Source organism: Meriones unguiculatus, chromosome 11 (genome assembly GCF_030254825.1).
Source record: "Meriones unguiculatus strain TT.TT164.6M chromosome 11, Bangor_MerUng_6.1, whole genome shotgun sequence".
NCBI lineage: Eukaryota > Metazoa > Chordata > Mammalia > Rodentia > Muridae > Meriones > Meriones unguiculatus.
Window position 1 is genome coordinate 1913068 of NC_083359.1, and position 19294 is coordinate 1932361.

General features: G+C 59.7%; 3 protein-coding genes and 1 long non-coding RNA gene across 9 annotated transcripts; 3 read left to right on the top strand and 1 right to left on the bottom strand.

The window, feature by feature from the left end:
* The first annotated feature begins 1142 nt into the window (after positions 1–1142).
* Positions 1143–11455, top strand: LOC110540751 (polyunsaturated fatty acid lipoxygenase ALOX12). Its single transcript, XM_021627517.2, has 14 exons — positions 1143–1338; positions 1718–1916; positions 3057–3135; positions 3216–3338; positions 3426–3529; positions 3653–3813; positions 4373–4516; positions 5509–5718; positions 7911–7997; positions 8135–8304; positions 8736–8857; positions 10791–10891; positions 11011–11181; positions 11276–11455. Exons 1-14 carry the CDS (start codon positions 1204–1206, stop codon positions 11453–11455), a joined length of 1986 nt encoding a protein of 661 aa, XP_021483192.1. The 5' UTR covers positions 1143–1203.
* LOC132646265 (uncharacterized) lies at positions 9479–10979 on the bottom strand. Its single transcript, XR_009584376.1, has 2 exons — positions 10840–10979; positions 9479–10247 (listed from the first exon to the last, which is right to left on the bottom strand). It is a non-coding gene; the product is annotated as an uncharacterized LOC132646265 (long non-coding RNA).
* Positions 11456–13744: 2289 nt separating the features above from the next.
* Rnasek (ribonuclease K) lies at positions 13745–15239 on the top strand. The gene is made up of 3 exons (XM_021627510.2): positions 13745–13927; positions 14533–14609; positions 14911–15239. Exons 1-3 carry the CDS (start codon positions 13850–13852, stop codon positions 15053–15055), a joined length of 300 nt encoding a protein of 99 aa, XP_021483185.1. The 5' UTR covers positions 13745–13849; the 3' UTR covers positions 15056–15239.
* A 140-nt stretch (positions 15240–15379) lies between these two features.
* On the top strand, positions 15380–17968 carry C11H17orf49 (chromosome 11 C17orf49 homolog). 6 transcript variants are annotated; one of them, XM_021627504.2, is made up of 6 exons: positions 15380–15557; positions 15715–15809; positions 16314–16415; positions 17019–17206; positions 17383–17487; positions 17710–17968. In XM_021627504.2, the coding sequence occupies exons 1-6, from the start codon at positions 15537–15539 to the stop codon at positions 17772–17774; spliced, it is 576 nt and encodes a 191-aa protein (XP_021483179.1). In that variant the 5' UTR covers positions 15380–15536; the 3' UTR covers positions 17775–17968. The 6 variants fall into 6 exon arrangements, with proteins under 6 accessions (XP_021483179.1, XP_021483180.1, XP_021483182.1 ...); XM_021627505.2 differs by having other exon boundaries at positions 17714–17968; XM_021627507.2 differs by lacking the exon at positions 17383–17487.
* Positions 17969–19294: the final 1326 nt, after the last annotated feature.

Below are 19294 nucleotides of genomic sequence, written 5' to 3' on the forward strand. Positions count from 1 at the left end.
GTTTTGAATTACGGAATCATCTAGTGAGTCTGAGCGACCCAAACTCTTCGAGAAGGCAAGAGGGCCCCAGCCTGCCGTTAGGGACCACGGGGAACGCAGGGAAAAGGGCGACACCACGGTCCTGCAAGGCAGGGGAGCTGTCACTTCAGGGCTCCGGATCCGGAGCACAGACCCACAGGCCGCAGGGCCTGGGCCGTGAGGATGGCGTCCACACCCTCTGGGTTGCAGGCCTGAAGGCGTGACTTAGGCGACTCAGTTCCCCTTCCAGCAAGCAGCATCCCAGTTCCGGAATCTTCCTGGCCAGCGACCCCAGGCCGCCGAACCATGCCGCCTTAGTTCACAAAAGCCTCCTTTGGGACTTGTGCAGGCGACAACGCCCGAGTCCCTACCAACAGCGCTAACCGGCTTTCTCCGAGACCCGAGGCCGGGCCCTAGCTTGGGCAGGAGTCCGACCTGGGCTCGGCTGGAGAGGGCCCACGTTCCTTACCTGGAGGGGGAAACTCTGGACCAGCCGTATCTGCTGGGCGTCTACTGAGTCTACGCTGCGCCCCATGCCCAGGCTGGGGCTTTCTGCTCGGGCTGACAGAGGGGACAGAACGGCCCCTTTGGCCCCCCTCAGGCGTCTGGCCCATGACGCTTGGTGTATTTGAAATCTTGACGTCTTGATGTCAGGTGAGCGGGAGAAATGCTGGGGGTGGGAGCAGAAGGAAGGGGTGGGGAGGGTCGGGGAGGGGCCGCCTTCGAGGCGTGCTGCTCTGCTCTCGGCCACAACCAAAGGTTTTCCCTCTTCCGTTTGAAAAATGGGTCCAAGCCCTGGGCAAGCGCTTGCGAACACCCGGAGGCGTCGGGAAGGGCCCTCAGCCTCCTTGGCCTGGGCTTCTGCCTCGGGACGCTCTGAAAGTCCAGAGAAGCCCCAGCCTCGCCCTCCCTCCTCCCCTCCCTCTCGCCCCTCCCCCTCCCGGCGCCCCCTCCTGCCTCTGCTCTTTCTCCACTGCACAGCCCTTCCCCAGAGCCCGCTCGCCGGCTGCCTTGCAGGTTCGGGCTGGTCTGGGGCGGGGACTCGGGCGTGCCCAGGAGCTGTGAGGGCGGGGACACGGACCCATCTTTTTAAAGCCTTGGCCCTGGCCCCGAGGCGACGGTGGCCCTGGGCGGTCTTGGACTTGAGCTTGACCTGGGTCGCCTCCTGGAAGGCCAGAGGGCGCCATGGGCCGCTACCGCGTCCGCGTGGTCACCGGGGCCTGGCTCTTCTCGGGATCCCTCAACCGGGTGGCCCTGTGGCTGGTCGGGGCGCACCGGGAGGCCAAACTGGAGCTGCAGCTGCGGCCCGCGCGGGGCAAGGTCAGCGGGGCCAGCGGGCGAGAGCGGCCCCGAGTCCTGCCTGGGCGTGGGGGGCTGGCGAGGGGCGGGCGGCGCCACCTTCCGGCCGGGCCGGGCCGCTTCCCCGGGCCCCGAGCGCGCGGCCGCCGACTTCTCGCGCCTAGCCTCGGAGCGCGGAGAACCCGGGGCTTGTGCTCACGAGCATCTCAGGTCCCGGCGCGGGGGGCAGGCGCGGGTGGAGGGCGATGCCGTCAGCTCGGCCGCCGTCGGCGGGGCGCCTCGGAGCCCGGACAGGGGGCGCACGAGGGCGGGGCGGGGGCGCGGTCCACGCCGCTGCGGGACACCGCGGCTCCGCGAGGGGGCGGTTCCCGTCCCCTCCCACCAAGCCTGGTCCCCGCAGGAGGAGGAGTTCCACGTCGAAGTCCCCGAGGACCTCGGGCCCCTCCAGTTCGTGAAACTGCGCAAGCGGCACACGGTGGTGGACGACTCCTGGTTCTGCAGCCTCATCGCCGTCGAGGGGCCCGGGGGCGCGGGGGCCGAGTTCCCCTGCTACCGCTGGCTGCAAGGCGACGCGGTCCTGAGCCTGCCCGAGGGCACAGGTGTGTGTGGGGGCTTGTGTGTGTGTGTGTGTGTGTGTGCTGGGGGCGATGGGGGGATACAGGTGAGCAGGCGTGTGTGTGTGTGTGTGTGTGTGTGTGTGTGCGCGCGCGCGCGCGCTGGGGGCGATGGGGAGGATACAGGTGAGCAGGTGTGTGTGTGTGTGTGTGTGTGTGTGTGTGTGTGTGTGCGCGCGCGCGCTGGGGGCGATGGGGAGGATACAGGTGAGCAGGTGTGTGTGTGTGTGTGTGTGTGTGTGTGTGTGTGTGTGTGCGCGCGCGCGCTGGGGGCGATGGGGAGGATACAGGTGAGCAGGCGTGTGTGTGTGTGTGTGTGTGTGCGCGCGCCGTGGTGATGGTGGGGGAAGAGGCCTTGAGAAAGGATGGCCTGGTCAGTAGTTCCCAGGACGAAAGTGAAGCCCTGAGTCCCCCAGGCGTGCCCCGGGAGTGGAGTTGCGGATGAGTTAAGGAGGGACCCGCGACCTGCGGACCCCATTTCCCTGGGCAGGAAGGAGGTCTCGGCCTTGGACACAGAGAAGCAGAGAGACAGGAGAGCTCTGATTCAGAACGAGCTAGGGCGGGGCGGGCAAGGCTCAGGAGGTGGCCGGCGGGCAGCAGCTCCGAGGGCAGGACCGCCTGTCCGGAGAGGTCGAGCACAAACGCTGTGAAACATGACGGTTTTGCCATGGGGAAACGGGACAAGGAGACACGGGGGGACAGGCGAGAGCCAGGGTGGTGCGTGGGAACGAGAGCAGGTGACTCAAAGCGGGGTGACCCGGGGGCAGGCCGGGGTGAAGGCGAGCCGGGGTGAAGGCGTGCGGTGAAGCTCAGGTGTGAGCTTAGCCTGAGCCACAAGTGGCCACAGACAGGCGTGGTGTGGGTGATCTGTCACCTCAGAGCGACCCCCCTCTTTACATATTGGTGAAATAGGGTCAGGAAGGAGCTTGTGAGCTTAAGGAACCAGGACACACGGCAGATACGGGTTCTGGTCTGGAAGGGAGAGATGCGGGTTGAAGTGAAATTGGGGGAACAGGCAAGACCCGGATGAGTGTGTCTGGGGGTCGTCAAACGGAAGCGCGCGCCCCGCGGAGGAGCGTGGGCCGGGGCGGCCCGAAGCACTCGCTGAGCCGACGGCCTCCCCAGCCCGCCTGGCAGGAGACGGCGCCGCGGCGTTCCAGGAGCACCGGGACCGGGAGCTGAAGGAGCGGCGGCAGGCCTACTGGTGACGCCCCCACGGCCCGCGCGCGCCCCGCCCCTGTCGCTGGCCTCAGCCCGCCCTGAAGTGTCGCCCCCCCCTTCCAGCTGGGCCACCTGGAAGGAAGGCTTGCCGCGGACCATCGCGGCGGACTGTAAGGAGGACCTGCCCCCAAACATGCGCTTCCACGAGGAGAAGAGGCTGGACTTCGAGTGGACGCTGAAGGCGGGGTAGGCAGGGCGCGCGGCTCGGGCGGGGAGGCCTAGCTGCTGGGCTGCCCTCGGCAGAGCGCGGCTCACGTCCTCACCCCGTCCTAGGGTCCTGGAAATGGGCCTCAAACGCGTCTACACACTCCTGCGAAGCTGGAACTGCCTGGAGGACTTCGATCAGATCTTCTGGGGACGGAGGAGTGCCTTGGCGGGTGGGTGGCTTCCGGGCTCCCGGCTCTCCCGAACGGGCTGGGCGCAGCAGCCCGGCCCCGGGGCTGAGCGTAGAGAGCGCCCGCGTCCAAGCAGAGCCAACTCTCCTCCTTTCCGCACCGCAGAGAAAGTCCACCAGCGCTGGCAGGAGGACGAGCTCTTCGGCTACCAGTTCCTCAACGGTGCCAACCCCATGCTGCTGAGACGCGCCACCTCCCTGCCCGCCAGGCTGGTGCTGCCCCCGGGGACGGGGGAGCTTCAAGCCCAGCTAGAGAAAGAACTGCAGGTGCCTTCTTCTTGTCTGCCACTGTTCTCTCCTCACGAGTGTGTAAGTCCCAGGGAGGTTGGGACGCCAACGTCCAGTAACAGGAAGCGAGGTACCCCATGGTGCATGCTCTAGAAGAAAGGAAAAAAAGCCTGGAAAACGGCGATGTGTGTAAAAGCCACCCAGGACTCCTGAGTGTGGGAACACCACGGGTCCTCAGGGCACAGCCTGGGGCCAGAGACACTGGAAGGGCCAGGACATTCTTGCCGCTGTCATTTTTCCTGGATTCCCGTGATCTCCGCAGGCAGGCGGAGAGGCAAAGCCTGCGCTGTGGAGAGGGGAGGTTCAGGAGGTTTTCTGGGAAGCGCTTAGAGAGCTGAGTTTGGGAAGTGGTGGCCAGGATGGTGACAGCTCGGGAGCTGTGTGGACTATTCCTCAGGGCGTGAGCGAGCTGAGGAGGGGGGATCACCGAGGTGATGGGAGCTGAGAACAGGGGGGAGCGCCTGGGAATGCTAGGACTAGGCCACCGGGACGCTGAGACGGGCCTTTGAACTCTGAAACTGCTGCCTTCCCTCTCCAGAACGGCTCCCTGTTCGAAGCTGACTTCATCCTGCTGGACGGGATCCCCGCCAACATGATTGGAGGAGAGCAGCAGTTCCTGGCTGCGCCTCTGGTCATGCTGAGGCTGGACCCCACGGGGAAGCTGCTGCCCATGGCCATCCAGGCGAGCCCCCCACCGCACTGCCAGCACTGCCCTCTGCTGACAGCCACCCTCATTGCACAGCCACGGAATGGAAGTGCTCATTCAGGAGTCACAGAGTGTGTGTGTGTGTGTGTGTGTGTGTGTGTGTGTGTGTGTGTGGTGTGGTGGTGCACACCCACAATCCCAGTACTCTGGAGGCAGAAGGATCTTGAGTTCAAGACTACCCAAGGGTACATGGCAAGTTTCAGCCAGCCTGAGGAACATACTAAGACCTTAAAACAAAAACAAAACAAAACAAAAAACAAAAAACAAAAAACCTTCCTCTTGAATTCTCATCTGCTTATCAGCAGTTTTCAAGTATTAGTGTACTTCTGAGTCACATTAAGTACTTGTTAAAAAGACAGGTTTCAGCTGGGTGAGGTGGCACACGCCTGTAATCCCAGCACTCAGGAGGAAGAGGCAGGTAGATCTCTGTGAGTTTGAGGCCAGCCTGGTCTACAAAATGAGTCCAGGACAGCCAGGGCTACACAGAGAAACACTGCCTCAAAAAACAAAGCAAAACACAATAATCTTACATCTTTGTACTGTTTTTGTGGTCCTTTGAGACAGGGTCTCCCTGGGTAGCCTTGGCTGGCCTGGAATTCACCATGTAGACCAGGCTGGCCTTGAACCCACAGAGATCCACCTGCCTTTACTTCCTGAGTGCTGGGATCACAGAGGTGCCCCATCACCCGGGCTCACATCTGATCAGCTTTTGCTTTCTGCTCCATCGCTTGACCCCACTGTGTTTGCCCGCACCTCTGCTCGGCCCTCTCTCTGGACCCCGCTTCCCATCCTCTCCATCCAGCCTGCCCACCACAGCAATCCAGCTGGGAGAGCATCCTCATCCTTATGCCTGGGTGTCAGCCATCGGAAGGAAACACTTCTGCTTGGTCACTGACCTCGCCAGGAACCGTGACCGTGTCACACACAGAGTGGGAGTTCGAGAAACTCTCAATTTCTGTCTCTCCCAGATTCAGCCTCCCCGTCCCGGCTGCCCAGCTCCAGCACTGTTCCTGCCCTCTGACCCCCCACTTGCCTGGCTCCTGGCTAAGATCTGGGTCCGAAGCTCAGATTTCCAGCTGCAGGAGCTCCAGTTTCACCTGCTGCACACACACCTGGTGGCCGAGGTCATCGCTGTCGCCACGATGCGGTGCCTTCCAGGCCTGCACCCTGTCTTCAAGGTAAGGCTGGGCCCTCTGCCCAGCTCCCTTCCGAGACAGTCTCCAACTGGCTCGCCGTTCCGGCTAGGCTGGCTGGCCAGCGAGTCTCTGGCATGCTGTCTCCACTTCCCCAACCCCGTAATTCAAAGGAGGTAGATGCAACAGCAAAAGTCCTCACAGCACAGTCTGAGCGGGGGTGGGGAGGGAGGAGGGGAGGGCAGGACACGGGACAGCTTGGAACTTATGTTAATCGAGCTGAGTCACTTTATGTCTCTTGGGGGCTCTCTGAACCGCTCAGACATTGGGCAGTCTCACAGTGGCTCACAACAGCTGAGAGGTTGTCGGCGGGGCGTGGAGGGTCTTTTCCCTGCCTTAGAAGGGTTAGTACCTGGCGGGGAGACAGCTGACTAAAGCAGCAGGCGAGGGAGAGCTGGCTAGTGGCTGCAGCTCACGCATGCAGGCCTGAGTTTGGGTCCCAGCATCTGCGCAGACTCCACAGGCAGCAGTGTGATGGTGGGGATGGAGGACAGAGGAGGAACCAGCTCTGGCCTCACACACACGTGTGCAGATGCACAGACTCACAAGCCAACAAAACAACGCAATAAAAATAAAGGATGTGAAAAACCTTGGTAACATTTCACACACAGAGAACACTCCAGAGGTCACAAAACTGGTGCAAGCTTATGAAGAGTGAGTGTGAGAGCTGGCACAGGGGCCAAGCGCGGCGTGTGGCATTAGTTACAGGGCGCTGGTGGTGTGTCTGGTGAGAACAGGGCAGGACAGCTGCTCGCTCTGCGCACGCCTGGCTGACGTGGCTATGAACCCGTGGGAATCGGCCCTTTGGCTCTCACGGTCTGAGCCGTTGAGGCCAGCTGATCTGTCGCCCACTCCGCACACCTGAAGTCTCTTCACACTTTCACCCTGGCTTAGCCTCCTCCCGCTCCACCACCCTCACGGCAGCATCCCACAGCAAACTGTGCACACCACAGGCCACATAGGCGGGCAGGCGACTGCTCACACATCCCGAGGGCCACCTCGCCGTGCAGAATCTGGACTTCAGCGGTCATAGTCTCAGTTCCAGATCTGACCTTAGCTTTCCCAAATGTCCATTTCTTGTGCTGTTTTGCCGCTGGGACAGAGGTCTCGGATGACCCAGGCTGGCCTCAAACTCTCCACAACCAAAGGGTTCCTAACCTCTCTGCTCCTCCTGCGCCCATCTCCCACGGCTTGCAGAGAGGTGCTCACCACCACACCCAGCCCGTGGGCACTGGGAGCAGAACTGCAGGCTTTCCACAGCTACCCGGGCTTTCTGCCAGCTGAGCGGACCTCCAGCCTAGATGTGCAGTTTTAAATGACGGGAGGTCTCTGGCAGGACTGTAAATGGGTGAATGACATAAATGATAATGTGGCACATGCTAATCACTATCCAAAAAATTCTGGCAGTTTTCGTTACGGGCTGTTTCCAGGCATCTTTTCTCATGCGGACTCGGGCATTCCTTGTTATTCGGAAGCTTGTGTGATCTTTCCAAAAACTCTCAGCCAGTGTGAGCTGCTCTGATATCTCAAAATCAAAGAGATCACTCGAGTTGCTCCTGTGTTTGGCATGAGAAATTCAGACACATGCCAAAATTGGATGAAGTATGACTATTAACTATGTAAGAAAAGAAGACAAAAGAAACATGAGGTTGAGGTGGCCTTCTATAAGAGCCGAGGAAAAGGGAGGGAAGGCCCAAAGGCACCAGCAGGGCTGGGGGCAGAGGCTTCACAGACCCTCCCCCCAACGCCCTGCTGGAGAAACCCAAAATCAAACAAGCAAATCATGGCCGTGCAGTTTGGATAAGGGATATACAGGCTAATTGAAGCTGCGGGGATAGAAATGATAAAATAGAAGAAAAAGAATACACTCAAAGGGGCTGAGAGTCCCCAAAAGACACCCCGAGTCAAGGTGGAAGCGAACCACAGCTGTGAATGGGGATCCTTTACGTGGACCCTTTGCCACGCTCCCTCACTGAGGGGCTACTGCCCCCTGCTGGCAGCCGCGGGCGCTGCAGATGAGGTGTAACAAGTGGGTTGAAACCCAGGTCACTGGCTCCAGAGGCCTTGAGTGCGGTCAGAGCAGCCGCGAACGGAGGCGCCAGCGGCCAGCAGGGCCAGCGGTCTGGGGTCAGGGGCCGCCGGGAAGGTCTCACGCACAGGCCTTTAATGTCCGCCAGCTTCTAGTTCCGCACATCCGTTACACTATGGAGATCAACACCCGAAGCCGGACCCAGCTCATCTCGGATGGGGGGATCTTTGATCAGGTAAGGGGCTCCCGGCTGGACAGTGTGGACACTCGGGGCTGCGGGAGCAGGCTCCCTGAAACCCTGGGGCCTGCGAGGCCTGCCCTAGCTCTGCAGCCGTGCTTCTGTCCACAGACACTTGTCCACTCTCTTGCCAGGTGGTGAGCACAGGCGGGGGCGGCCATGTTCAGCTGCTCAGGCGGGCGGTGGCTCAGCTGACCTATCGCGCCCTCTGTCCCCCGGACGACCTGGCTGACCGGGGCCTGCTCAGCGTCCCAGGCGCCCTCTACGCTCGGGATGCGCTGCAGCTCTGGGAAGTGACGGCCAGGTGAGGGAGAGGGCACGGGGAGGCTCCCAGGGACAGGGTTAAGGAGATGGAGGCAGTTGTAAGGTAGAGGGAGCAGGGCGCAGACGGGAGAGCTGTCAGAGGAGGCTGGGGTCTGGCGGATCCGTGGCTTCGGGAGGAGAGCCTGGCAGTCAGTGTAGAGTCACAGAACTGCTAGAGTTGCCTTTCCCGCTTTCCTTACACCGACACACACAGCCCCGGGGGGTGGCTCAGTCACAGGGTGCCTGCTTCGGAGCAAAGCCTTCCCTCTGGCCCCACTACTGCAATAAACTCAAATTTTAAACGAAGAGTAAAACCTCAGGACACAGATCTGGTAGGATCTGACCCAGGCAGGGCGGGAGAGGCGGCCGTAGGAGGGCGAGGGTGAGGCCGCTCTCTTGGCGTCGCTCAGCTCAGCTTCCTTCTCTGGGCAGATATGTGAAGGAAATGGCCCATCTCTTCTACCAGAGCGACGCTGTCGTGCAGGAAGACCCAGAGCTGCAGGCCTGGTGTCAAGAGATCACTGAGGTGGGGCTGTGCCATGCCCAGGACAGAGGTAGGGGCTCCCCCTCCCCAGGTCTGAGCCCCCCCAATCACGCCCCCTGACACCCAGAACCGTCCGCACACCCAGCTGTCCTCCTGAAGGGGCCTGCCCCTGCACACACACCCAGGCCCTCAGTCACTTGACCAGCCACAGCCGGGGCCCATGAGTCCTGCCCAGTCCCCGCTGGGGTTCATGCTCTGTGTTCACGGTTCCCTAACTTCCTCCCTGAAGACACACACAGGGCACAGTTCCTACCAGAGCCCATCGCGTCCAGGCATGGCTGTCCCTTTTCTTCCTGCTTGCTGATCAGGGCTCAGGTTTCTCTGCCTAAGCTGGCCCTGGTGTGCACCCCCTGCCCCCAGCAGTCAGGATGCAGCCACCGTCTTCAGCGAGCTCCCATCCTCTTCCTCCTTCACTTACTGAAAGAATTAACCCTCCCTGGCTACCTGAACACAGGGCCTCCTCTTCTCTGGCTCTCAGGTTTCTTTCAGTCCCTTTCCCTTCGTTTCTCGCACCTGACCTTTCTTTTCTCCCTGGCCGTCTTCTCGAGCAGGATCTACATCCTGAAATTGACACATAATACTCAGTGTCTTAGTTGGTTTGGACTGAAATAACGAAGCGAAACAGACAGGATGGCTTAAACACCAGAAGTTTATTTCTCATCACTCTGCAGGTTCAAAGTCTGAGGTCAGGTGCTAGCACGTTTGGGTTCCAGGGGTCACTATTCCAGGTTGCACAGGGGTGACTTTCATGGGCCCACGACCTCTCTCCCAAGGACACCGCCATCACTCACCCTCATGACCGCATATCCTCCCAAAGACTCCTCATGTCCTCGCTGGTGAATAATTTCAAAATACTAACTTGGGAGTGGGAATACAAACAGCCGTCACACCATAATCTAGCCTCCTCAAGCAGCTTTGCAGGCCTTCCTCTCTCGGCTCTCTTCCTCTCTCGGCTCTCACAGCTCATCTTTGCCTAAGTTTGGAGGAAGCATGCTGGAATTAAAGTAATGGAAAAGCAGCCAGGAACCCAAGTTCAAAGCCAGCCTCTGCTCCCCGCCACCCCACACCGGGCCATCTTGACAAGTGCTTTAATCTCCCGGCTTTCATTTCTTATCTAGGAAACAGGTGGAATTATACACGCACCGGCTCAACGCAAAGCTCCCATGAGCACCATGAGCACTGTAAAGTGATTGGCGTGAGGTGAACTTGGGACTTTGTTGTTTTCAAACATGGTCATTTCGCTTAGCTGGGCCTCAGACTTACTATGAGGTGGAGGCTGGCCTTGAACTCATGCTCCTCCTGCCTCAACCGCCCAAGTCCTGGGGTTGTAGGCATGTGCCACCTTGCCCAGCTCAGGACCTCATTTGTTCTCCATTTTGCACCTGAGGGGCTCTAAGTCTCTGTCCAGGAACAGGAGGGTTTGTCATTAAATCCCTAACCCACTTGGGTGACGGCCACCCAGCCCCTGGTCCTCAAACAGGTCTATTATTTGCTGAGCATTAATTAAAAGCAGATGGTTCTGATTGTTTTTTTCAAGACAAGGTCTCACTGTGTAGCCCAGACAATGGTGCAGGCTGGGCTGGACAGGAGCTCACAATCCTCCTGCCTCTGAGCTGGGGCTGCATGCTACATCCAGTGTGCAGACGGAAAAAGAACGGAACTGTGGGGAGGTTAGGTGACTACTCTAAAGAGAGGTAACCAGTACTGAAACCCGCATCGGATAAACCTGGCTACATAAACAAACATGCACCCGTTTTAAAGTACAGACCTACCAAACCATTTTTCTTTTTCTGAGACAGGGGTTCTCTGTGTAGCCTTGGCTGTCCTGGACTCACTTCATACTCCAGACTGGCCTGGAACTCATAGAGAGCCGCCTGCCCTGACTCTAGTGCTGGGATTACAGGCGTGTGCCACCTTGCCAGGCTATTGCTCTTCCCTGCCAGGTTTCCCTGTGTCCTTCCAGTCCCGGGCTCAGCTCTGCCACTTCCTTACCATGTGTGTCTTCACGTGCACTTCCCAGCACGCTGCCATCAACCAGGGCCAGGTACGGAGAGCTGGAGGCCCAGGGCCCTGAGAGCAAGTGTGCGGCCCTTGGGAAATGCCAGGGAGTGGTGGGATTCAAATCCCAGTCCTGGGTTCAGGAGGGGTGCTTTCCCTCTGCAGCTGGATTGGTACGGCTGGGTGCCCAACGCTCCTTGTACAATGAGGATGCCGCCACCCACCAGCAAGGATGGTGTGACCATGGAAACTGTGATGGGGTCACTCCCTGACGCCCAGAAGGCCTGCCTGCAGATGACCATCACGTGGCACCTGGGGCGCCTCCAGCCGGACATGGTGAGTCAGGACCCAGGACCGTGTCCAGGGAGGGGCATCAGGAGACAGGGCGTCTGTCTTCGGGCTGGAACCTGAAGGGCCCTTTCTGTTTCAGGTACCTCTAGGACATCACAAAGAAAAATATTTCTCAGACCCCAGGAGCAAAGCTGTGCTCAGCCAGTTTCAAGCAGATTTGGGAAATCTGGAAAAGGAGATCACAGCCCGGAATGCGCAGCTGGAGCTGCCCTACGAATACCTCAAGCCCAGCCGCGTAGAGAACAGCATCACCATCTGAGGCAGCGGCGCCTTCTCACGCCTGCTGACTTTAATCCGCTCCTGAGCAACCCTCCCCGTGGGCACGCTGCCACAGGGCACTGGAAGTTCTTCGGCGAAGAGGACCAGTTCAGTCTTTGGAGGCCACACGGTTTCTGCCACAATTACTTAGCTCTCACCGCACCATTAAGGCAGCCAGCGACACCATGAGTGTGACTGTGTCCCACTGATATGTGAACATCACATGCCACCAGGTAGTCTTCTGGCTTATCCAGCCATCTAAAAACAAAACGGGAGCCAGGGGATGGGGCACTCGCCTTTAGTCTCAGCATTCTGGGGGCAGGGGATCTCTGAGTTCCAGGACAGCCAAGGCTACACAAAGAAACACTGTCTCTAAACAGAACAAAACCAAAACCAAGCAAACAAAAACAGTATGGAAACAAAACTTCTTTGCCTGAGGAATGTGCAAAATTTCAGGCTAGATTTGGTCTAACCTCATACAGGCCTCGGGCCCAAAACTCCAGTTTCAAAATACCCAAGAGCCGTGGCTAAGGAGAGGAAAAGGCTGTTTCCGGATGAAATCAACTACTTGAGCTAATTCTCCTTTTCCAGGAACCAGACCCCATGCTGGTGGCCAACTTATAAATCCCAGTTTTCCCTCTGCTTCTCCATTCTGAACATACACCCCGAAGGCCCCCCAATAAAGGTGTTATTGGTCCCAAATAAAAACCATTTCCCAAATAGCTTCCTTCTCCCAAATTTCCAAACAAAAGACAGGAAACCCTTGTCTCCTGCCCACTCCTCCAGCCTGCTTCAGGCACAATAACCACTGTGTCTCACACGGTCTTTTTCCACAACCGTTTTGAGAACAGGATCCACAAAATATAGAAAAATGCCACAAGGTTCTAGTCAGCAACAGTGTTCCTGTTTGGTTCTGGGGTCTGGAGACCAGAATGCATTCTCGCGATTGCTCTGTGGCTGTTGTGCTTACTGTGACAGGCACACCAATGTCTGCAAAACTCGACTTCACCAGCGGCGCTGAGGCTGGAACCCAGCCCTGGAGGTAGGGGTGTTCTGTAAACATCTCTAGTTACCCCAATAATTACTGCAGATATGTTTTTCAATAGCAGAGTTACCAAATTCCTGTTTTGGAAAGTAAGGTCTATTTTTTTTTTTTCTTGAGACAGGGTTTCTCTGTGTAGCCTTGGTTGTCCTGGACTCACGCTGTAGACCAGGCTGGCCTTGAACACACGGAGATCTGCCTGCCTCTGCCTCCTGAGTGCTGGGATTGCAGACCTGCCGAGCAGGCTTCCTATTCTTATCTGTGTATCTTGTGGTGGTTTGAATGATAACGGCCCCATAGGCTCACATAACCCAATGCCTGGTTAACAGGAGTGGAACTATTTACAAGGTCTGGAGAGCGTGGCCTCGCTGGGGGAAGTGTGTCACTGGGAGTGGGCGCTGAGGTTCCAAAAGCCCATGCCAGGACCAGACAGTCCTGCCACCCCCTCGGCCCCAAATCAGGATTCAGCGCTCAGCTACCGCTCCCGGCCACGCCGCCGAAGCTGTAAGCCAGCCCCGGTTAAATCCTTCGTTGCCGTGGTCAGGGTGTTACAGCCTGCGGCTTCCTGAGCGCGGAAAGGAGCACCAGCAGCGTGGTCCTCCCTTCCCCCGCACACTCCGCCAGGCCGCGGCCCTCACGCTGCGCCCGGCGACTCCGCTCTTCTAGCCCCTTCTTCCTCCCGAAGGTGACACTCAGTGCGATCCGGCAGTGCATTCCCCGGGCCAACAAGTCCGCAACTGTCTAGCAGCGCCACCGACGCTCAGCCCGTCTCCTCGCGCGCTAGCGGCGACAGGCCGGGACGCCGAATAACTCCGCGACTCGCTCACGCTCCCCACCACGGACGGAGACCATCCTCGCTGGTGTGCGGGGGGGCCTCCGACGCCCCCACACTTCCCCCACAACGGCTACTCCGCCGAACGACGCGCGCCCAGCCAGCCTCCTCTCCCGACGCCAGGACACCGCCAGCTTCTGGTCATGTGAGCGCCAGGGTCGGTCACGTGAGCGGCCCGCGCCTTCCATTTCCAAGCCGGGGTAGGCGACCAGCGAGAATTCTCGGGTCCCGGTTTCTGCGTCAGTCCCGCCCGCGCCACCCGGGCCAGGCGGGACTCGTGCGGTCACTGCGGGGCTTTCCGACCCGCGTCCTCCGCCCGCGGCTCGCCCCGCCGCGCGGCACCGCATCCTCCTCCACGCCACGGCCCCCGGGAGTGGTCCGCGCCGAGGCCCCGCCCCCGCCCCCGCCCCCGCGCTCGGCGCAGCCCGAGTCCCCCGAGCCAGCTCCGTGTGCCGGCGTCGCTGGGTCCCCTCTCGCTGCTCCTGCTCCTCGCTCAGCCTCCGGCGCTCCCTCCCTCCTCCATGGCGTCGCTCCTGTGCTGTGGGCCCAAGCTGGCCGCCTGTGGCATCGTCCTCAGCGCCTGGGGGGTGATCATGTTGGTGAGGGGCCACCCCGCGAGAATCGGAGCTGGCCTGGCCGCTCCAGGGTTGGAGGGCTGGGAGGCCAGGAACCCCCAGGCCCTAGGAAGCAGCAGATCGAGGGGCAGATCGAGGGGCCGGCGAAATAGCCGCTTGGAAAGCAGACGGGGCTCGGATGGGAAAATCGGGGCACTGGAGCGACAGGATGCCGGGGTAGGACCCTGGGAATGGGAGCCAGCTCTGGCAAGCAAGAGCCAGGCCTCTGAGACTAAGTGAACCTGCTCCCGAAAGTGGAACTTGAAGCCTTGCTTCTCCAGGGCTCTGCCACCCGCCACTTCCAGAAATACGGAGTGCGGCTTGCCCCCACCTCTTCCGTCTGTTCCCATGACAGTGACGCGTCTGGAGAGCTCCCTGCTGTATACCTCCTTGTACCCAGCCCCTCTCCCAGCGTTGTCCTGCCTCACGCCCTGTTCCAGATGGCTGAGCTCAAACCCAGCTCCCGCCGCCCTGCCCCGGCCCATTCTAGTTAATCTCTGGCCCGAGTGTTGGGCCAACATTGGAAGTGGGAGGAGCTTAGGGGGCGATGGAAGAGGTGAGGATTTGACGGCCTGTCTTTGTTCTTCCAGATAATGCTCGGGATATTTTTCAATGTTCATTCTGCTGTGTTAATTGAGGACGTCCCCTTCACAGAGAAAGACTTTGAGTAAGTGGCTGGGTGCTTTTAGGCGAGTTGGGGCGCAGATGAGAAGGAGCAGGGTTTAGGCGCAGAATTATGTGGCGGACCCTCCCGGAGGGACTGCAAGAATGTACTCAGGAGCAGTCCCGCAGGCTTCGTGGCCGCCCCACAGGGCGTCGATACGGTCCCTCTCCAATATTTTGTCTTCCTTCTCCTTGGTCCGGTGTGGCCGTCGGGGAGGACTAGTAGACGTCAGGGCGCTTAGCGAGAAGTGTGTGCTGGATGTTCTGAATGGCTGACGTCTCCCTGTTTCCTCGCCACCCTCCAGGGGGAGCGGCCCTCAGAACATATACAGCCTGTACGACCAGGTCAGCTACAACTGTTTCATCGCCGCGGGCCTCTACCTCCTCCTGGGAGGCTTCTCCTTCTGCCAAGTACGACTAAATAAGCGCAAGGAGTACATGGTGCGCTAGGCCGCACCCCGGCTCCCCCTCCCCACGCCCCTCCTCTATTTAAAGACTCCTGCACCCGTCGGCGTCCTTCGGAGCCGAGTTCCCCGGCCCTGCGACCTCGGCTGTCCGGCCCCTGGAGGGCACCGGCGCCGAGCGCGCCCGCCCGCCCGCCCCGCGCTACAATAAAGAGAAGCGGTCCCCCTGAGCCTGGCGTCTGTGCTTTCGGGGAGGGGGCGGGCGGGACCGCCGAGAGCGGCCCGGACGAGGAGCCCCGGCCCCTGGGCGGAAGTGGAGTGAAGCCAGCCGGAAGTGGGGCGGCGTCTTCCAGCGCACCTTCCTCCTGAGTGACCGGCGAGGGGCCGGGCTCCGGCCAATCAGCTGCCGAGGGAGGCGGGACTTCCTGCGCGGGAGCCAGCGCGCCCGACCGCCGGGCTCTCCGCGGTTTCCAGCTCGCGTGGCGGCGGCGGCGGCGGAGCGTCTCCGTGAGGAGGTGCGCGGGGCCATGACGTCAGCGTCCACCAAGGTTCGACCTCCCTCGCGGACTGCGCTCCCTGGCGGCCACGGGCGGGTGGGCCCCTCGCCCGGCTCCCGGCTGGCGCGCGCGGGGCGGGGGGCGGGCGGATGGAGGCCGGGGTGGGACCGCGCGCTGCCGGCCCCCCGTCACGCCGCTCCGCCCCCAGGTCGGAGAGATCTTCTCCGCGGCCGGCGCCGCCTTCACGAAGCTCGGGGAGCTGACCATGCAGCTGCATCCCGTGTCGGACTCTTCCCCCGCGGGGTACGTGAGGGCCGCGCAGGACCCGGACGCCGGGGGCTGTAGTAATCCCTCTGCGCCCGGCCCAGCGCGGTGGAGGCGGTAATGGTTGTTGGGCTAGTGAGTGGCAGATGGAGATGCTGCCAGGTCCGCAACCCCCGAGTGCAAAGCGACATACTGTGCCCCACCCACCCCAAGCCCGTGGACTCCCTCGAACTGCTGCTGCAGGTTTCAAGGGTTCTGTTAGGAAGGCCCCTACTTGTTGCATTGGTTTCCGTGGGTTGTTTCTCGAAGCTGATACGTGATGGAGAGAGATGTTTTCAGGTGGCCCCGGATGCAATTTCATGTGGCTAGCGGCTTGTCCCCAGGGCTTTTCTTAGGAGGTCGGTCCTTTTTGATGACTCTTTGAAAGCTGCCCCAGAGACTAGGGGGGAAGAGGCTGCTTGGCCTGTGGACGGAATAGCCTGTGGGCTGGCTCCACATACTCCTCCTTCCGATTTTGCTATCACCCTTCTCCCCTTCCGACAGTGCCAAGTGGACGGAGACGGAGATAGAGATGCTGAGGGCTGCTGTGAAGCGATTTGGGGACGATCTTAATCACATCAGCTGTGTCATCAAGGAACGGACAGTGTGAGGGAGGGTGGCTGGCAGAGAAAGGGAGGGGTGGGCAACTTTCTTCCTCTTTACCCATTGTTCTTCCTCAGAACTCCTAGCTCAGCGACTTCCCTGCTCTGTTGCTAGTTTTGTTAACGTTTCCTTAAAGACTGAAAGAATATAATTGTGGCAGTCGGTCAGAAGTTCAGGAAATGCAGTAGTAACTAGGACCTTAAGCGAATCTTACTTTTAGGGCGCCCAGATCTTCAGTGGGTATATTTGATGATGAGGATTCCCTGGTGATTTATATAAATCCTTTGAGACTAGCATTTCCAGGGATGCATTCTGAAATAGTTGGTCAGGCTCTGAAAAAGTTTCCATCTGCCTTTATATCACAACAAATCCATCCATCTTTCCCAGAGCATCATGAAAAGTGCCTTTCCGGTGGCTCAGGTCAGGGACTCCATTCTTCATAACTCACTGGCCCTAAGTGGGTGCAGAGCTTCTCGGGGAGGGGCGCTTATTACACATGGCTTAGGGCCTAGACCTGGACACCTTCAGAGTGGCCCATTTTCCCCTCCCCTCTTCCCTCAGCTTCTCTGATGACACTCTCCCTAATCTTCTCTCTCTTATCTTCAGGGCTCAGATAAAGACCACTGTGAAGCGGAAAGTCTATGAAGACTCTGGCATCCCTCTTCCAGCTGAGTCACCCAAGAAAGGGCCCAAGAAGATGGCTTCTGGTGTCCTCTCCCCTCCGACCGCCCCTCCACCCAGCAGCTCCAGTGTCCCTGAAGCTGGGGGTCCTGCCCTAAAGAAACAGAAGGCTGGTGAGGGCTGTGGAGGTGCTGCCTAGGGTAGGGGTTAAAGGTCCTATCAGAGTCACTGAGAGAACTGGGCCTGGGGCAAAGAGAGCGATTCCAAAACGGGTCGTGGGGTATGTAGAGCCTGACTTTGGCAGAGGGAGGAGGGGAAGCAGGGCAACCTAGAGCCTGTGCCCTCCCAGATGTGACCCAGAGTGCTCGCAGCGACTCGGACGCCAACAGCGACCTGGTGGATGTTGAAGGGCTGGGAGAAACTCCTCCAGCCAAGAAACTCAACTTTGACAGGGGTAGGAGTCCTCCTCCTCCCACGCTGGCCGGGTGGGCGAAGCTACTCCCCGGATGGCAGGGGAGGGTCCTGCAAAAGCCCGGCTCTCCCGCAGGGCTCAGCAGGAAGACGCTCAGCAGGGCTTGGCTCAGTTAGTAACGGGATGTCTGAGGAGGTGAGGGTTTGCTTGGAAAAAATATCTCCGCACTCGCTCCATCCCGGTCCGTTTTACGTCCTGTTCCAGACAGCCTGACCCTGGACTCTGGCCTTCTCTCGACCTCTGCCGAGGCTCCTCTACTGTCCTGCTGAGCCTTTCACCTTTGACCCCTGCTCTTCACCCTGGACCTGTGGATCCCCTGGGACTCTAAGCAAGGACTGCACGAGAGAGGGTCAGGAAGCTGCTGGAGCCGCCCACCGTGTTCCTGCTAACCATGTGCCCTCGCCCTCCAACAACTGATGGACATTTTTATACAGAAAATTATAATAAAGACATTCTCTCAGTATGGTGCCGCCAGCTGCTGTTCCCTCGCCTCTCCTTAGCCGTCAGGGGCCCAGTCCCTTCTCAGTAGCTCTCACCACCCTGCCTGGAGCAGCACAGCCAATATTGGCAGACTCACTTCCCCGTGCCAATATTTCTGTGCTGCTAGAGCCAGGAGGGCTGGGTGTGGGCAGCAGAGACTCTCCTTTGCTCTGCGGAGCCAGCTCCCCAGGGTTGCTGACAGCCAGTGTGAGATCACCAGGGTGTCTCAGGGCCCTGCCCAGCCTCAGTCGCCCCCGGCCCACCGTGCACGAACCTCATCTCAATATTCCAGATGGTTGTGTGTGTGCTGCTTCCAGGGTGGCCTCCCAGGGCCGGCCTCGGCGGTGCCTCCCCCACCCTCGCTCGAACACCACAGTGTGGTTTGGACGTGGCCACAGTGCCGTACAAACCACAGTGTGCTGCTGGGGCGGGAGCAGGACTGGGGGTTGACAGGACAGTAGTCGCCAGTGCCATCGAGACCCGACCGAGAGCGGGGGACGGAGAAGGTGCGAATGGCACCTTCGGCCCCCCAAGCACCGGAGAAGCAGGAGCAGCCATAGTTCAGCAGGCAACAGGGAGGGTAGGGCCCTGGGAGATGAGTTCTTCGGCTCTGGGATCCTTAGCAAAGTGGCAGAGGAAATGGATGACTGGAGAAGACCAACAAGCTGCCTCCCGACAAAGGGGCCTGGGGCTTCCTGTGTCCACCCTCCCTCCCTAGGTCAGAGCCCAAGAGAAATGCTGGAAGACACAGGGCCAAGGACAGCAGGGTTGGGAGCTGGCAGCCCAGAGGTGGTGGGGCTGGAACACGGTTGGGGGGGGCCGGAAGTCGCCTTGGGCCCTGGGCCTGCCACAAGATGGAGGCTAAAGGCAGGAAATGGAGGCCAGGGAGAAAGGGGCGCAGCAGAGCCCAGGAAGGGGCCCATCTGGAGCTGAGGGCCAAGCACTCAACCCCAAGTGCTTCCATTCCCCATGGTCCCCCAAGACCCACGCCCACCCCCTCATTAGCCCATTCACCAGGCCCAGGCAAGCAGGCCCACCCCTGAGAGCCACGTTTTAGCACAGACAAACATGCCTTTCCCCACCCCCAACCCTAGGCCTTCCCTTAGCCCTTTCCTCCTGTCCAAGACTTGATTTTAAAAAGAAATCTCCCAGAAGGCAAAAGTTTCTTCTGGAAATTAAAAAAAAGCAAAGCCAAAACTCTGTAAAACCCAAATACTAACCTCCCATACCTCATCCCACCTTTTCCCACCACCACCCTTCCGACACCCCCCCCAAAACTCTCAGCAACCAGAAGATCTGAGATGGTGTA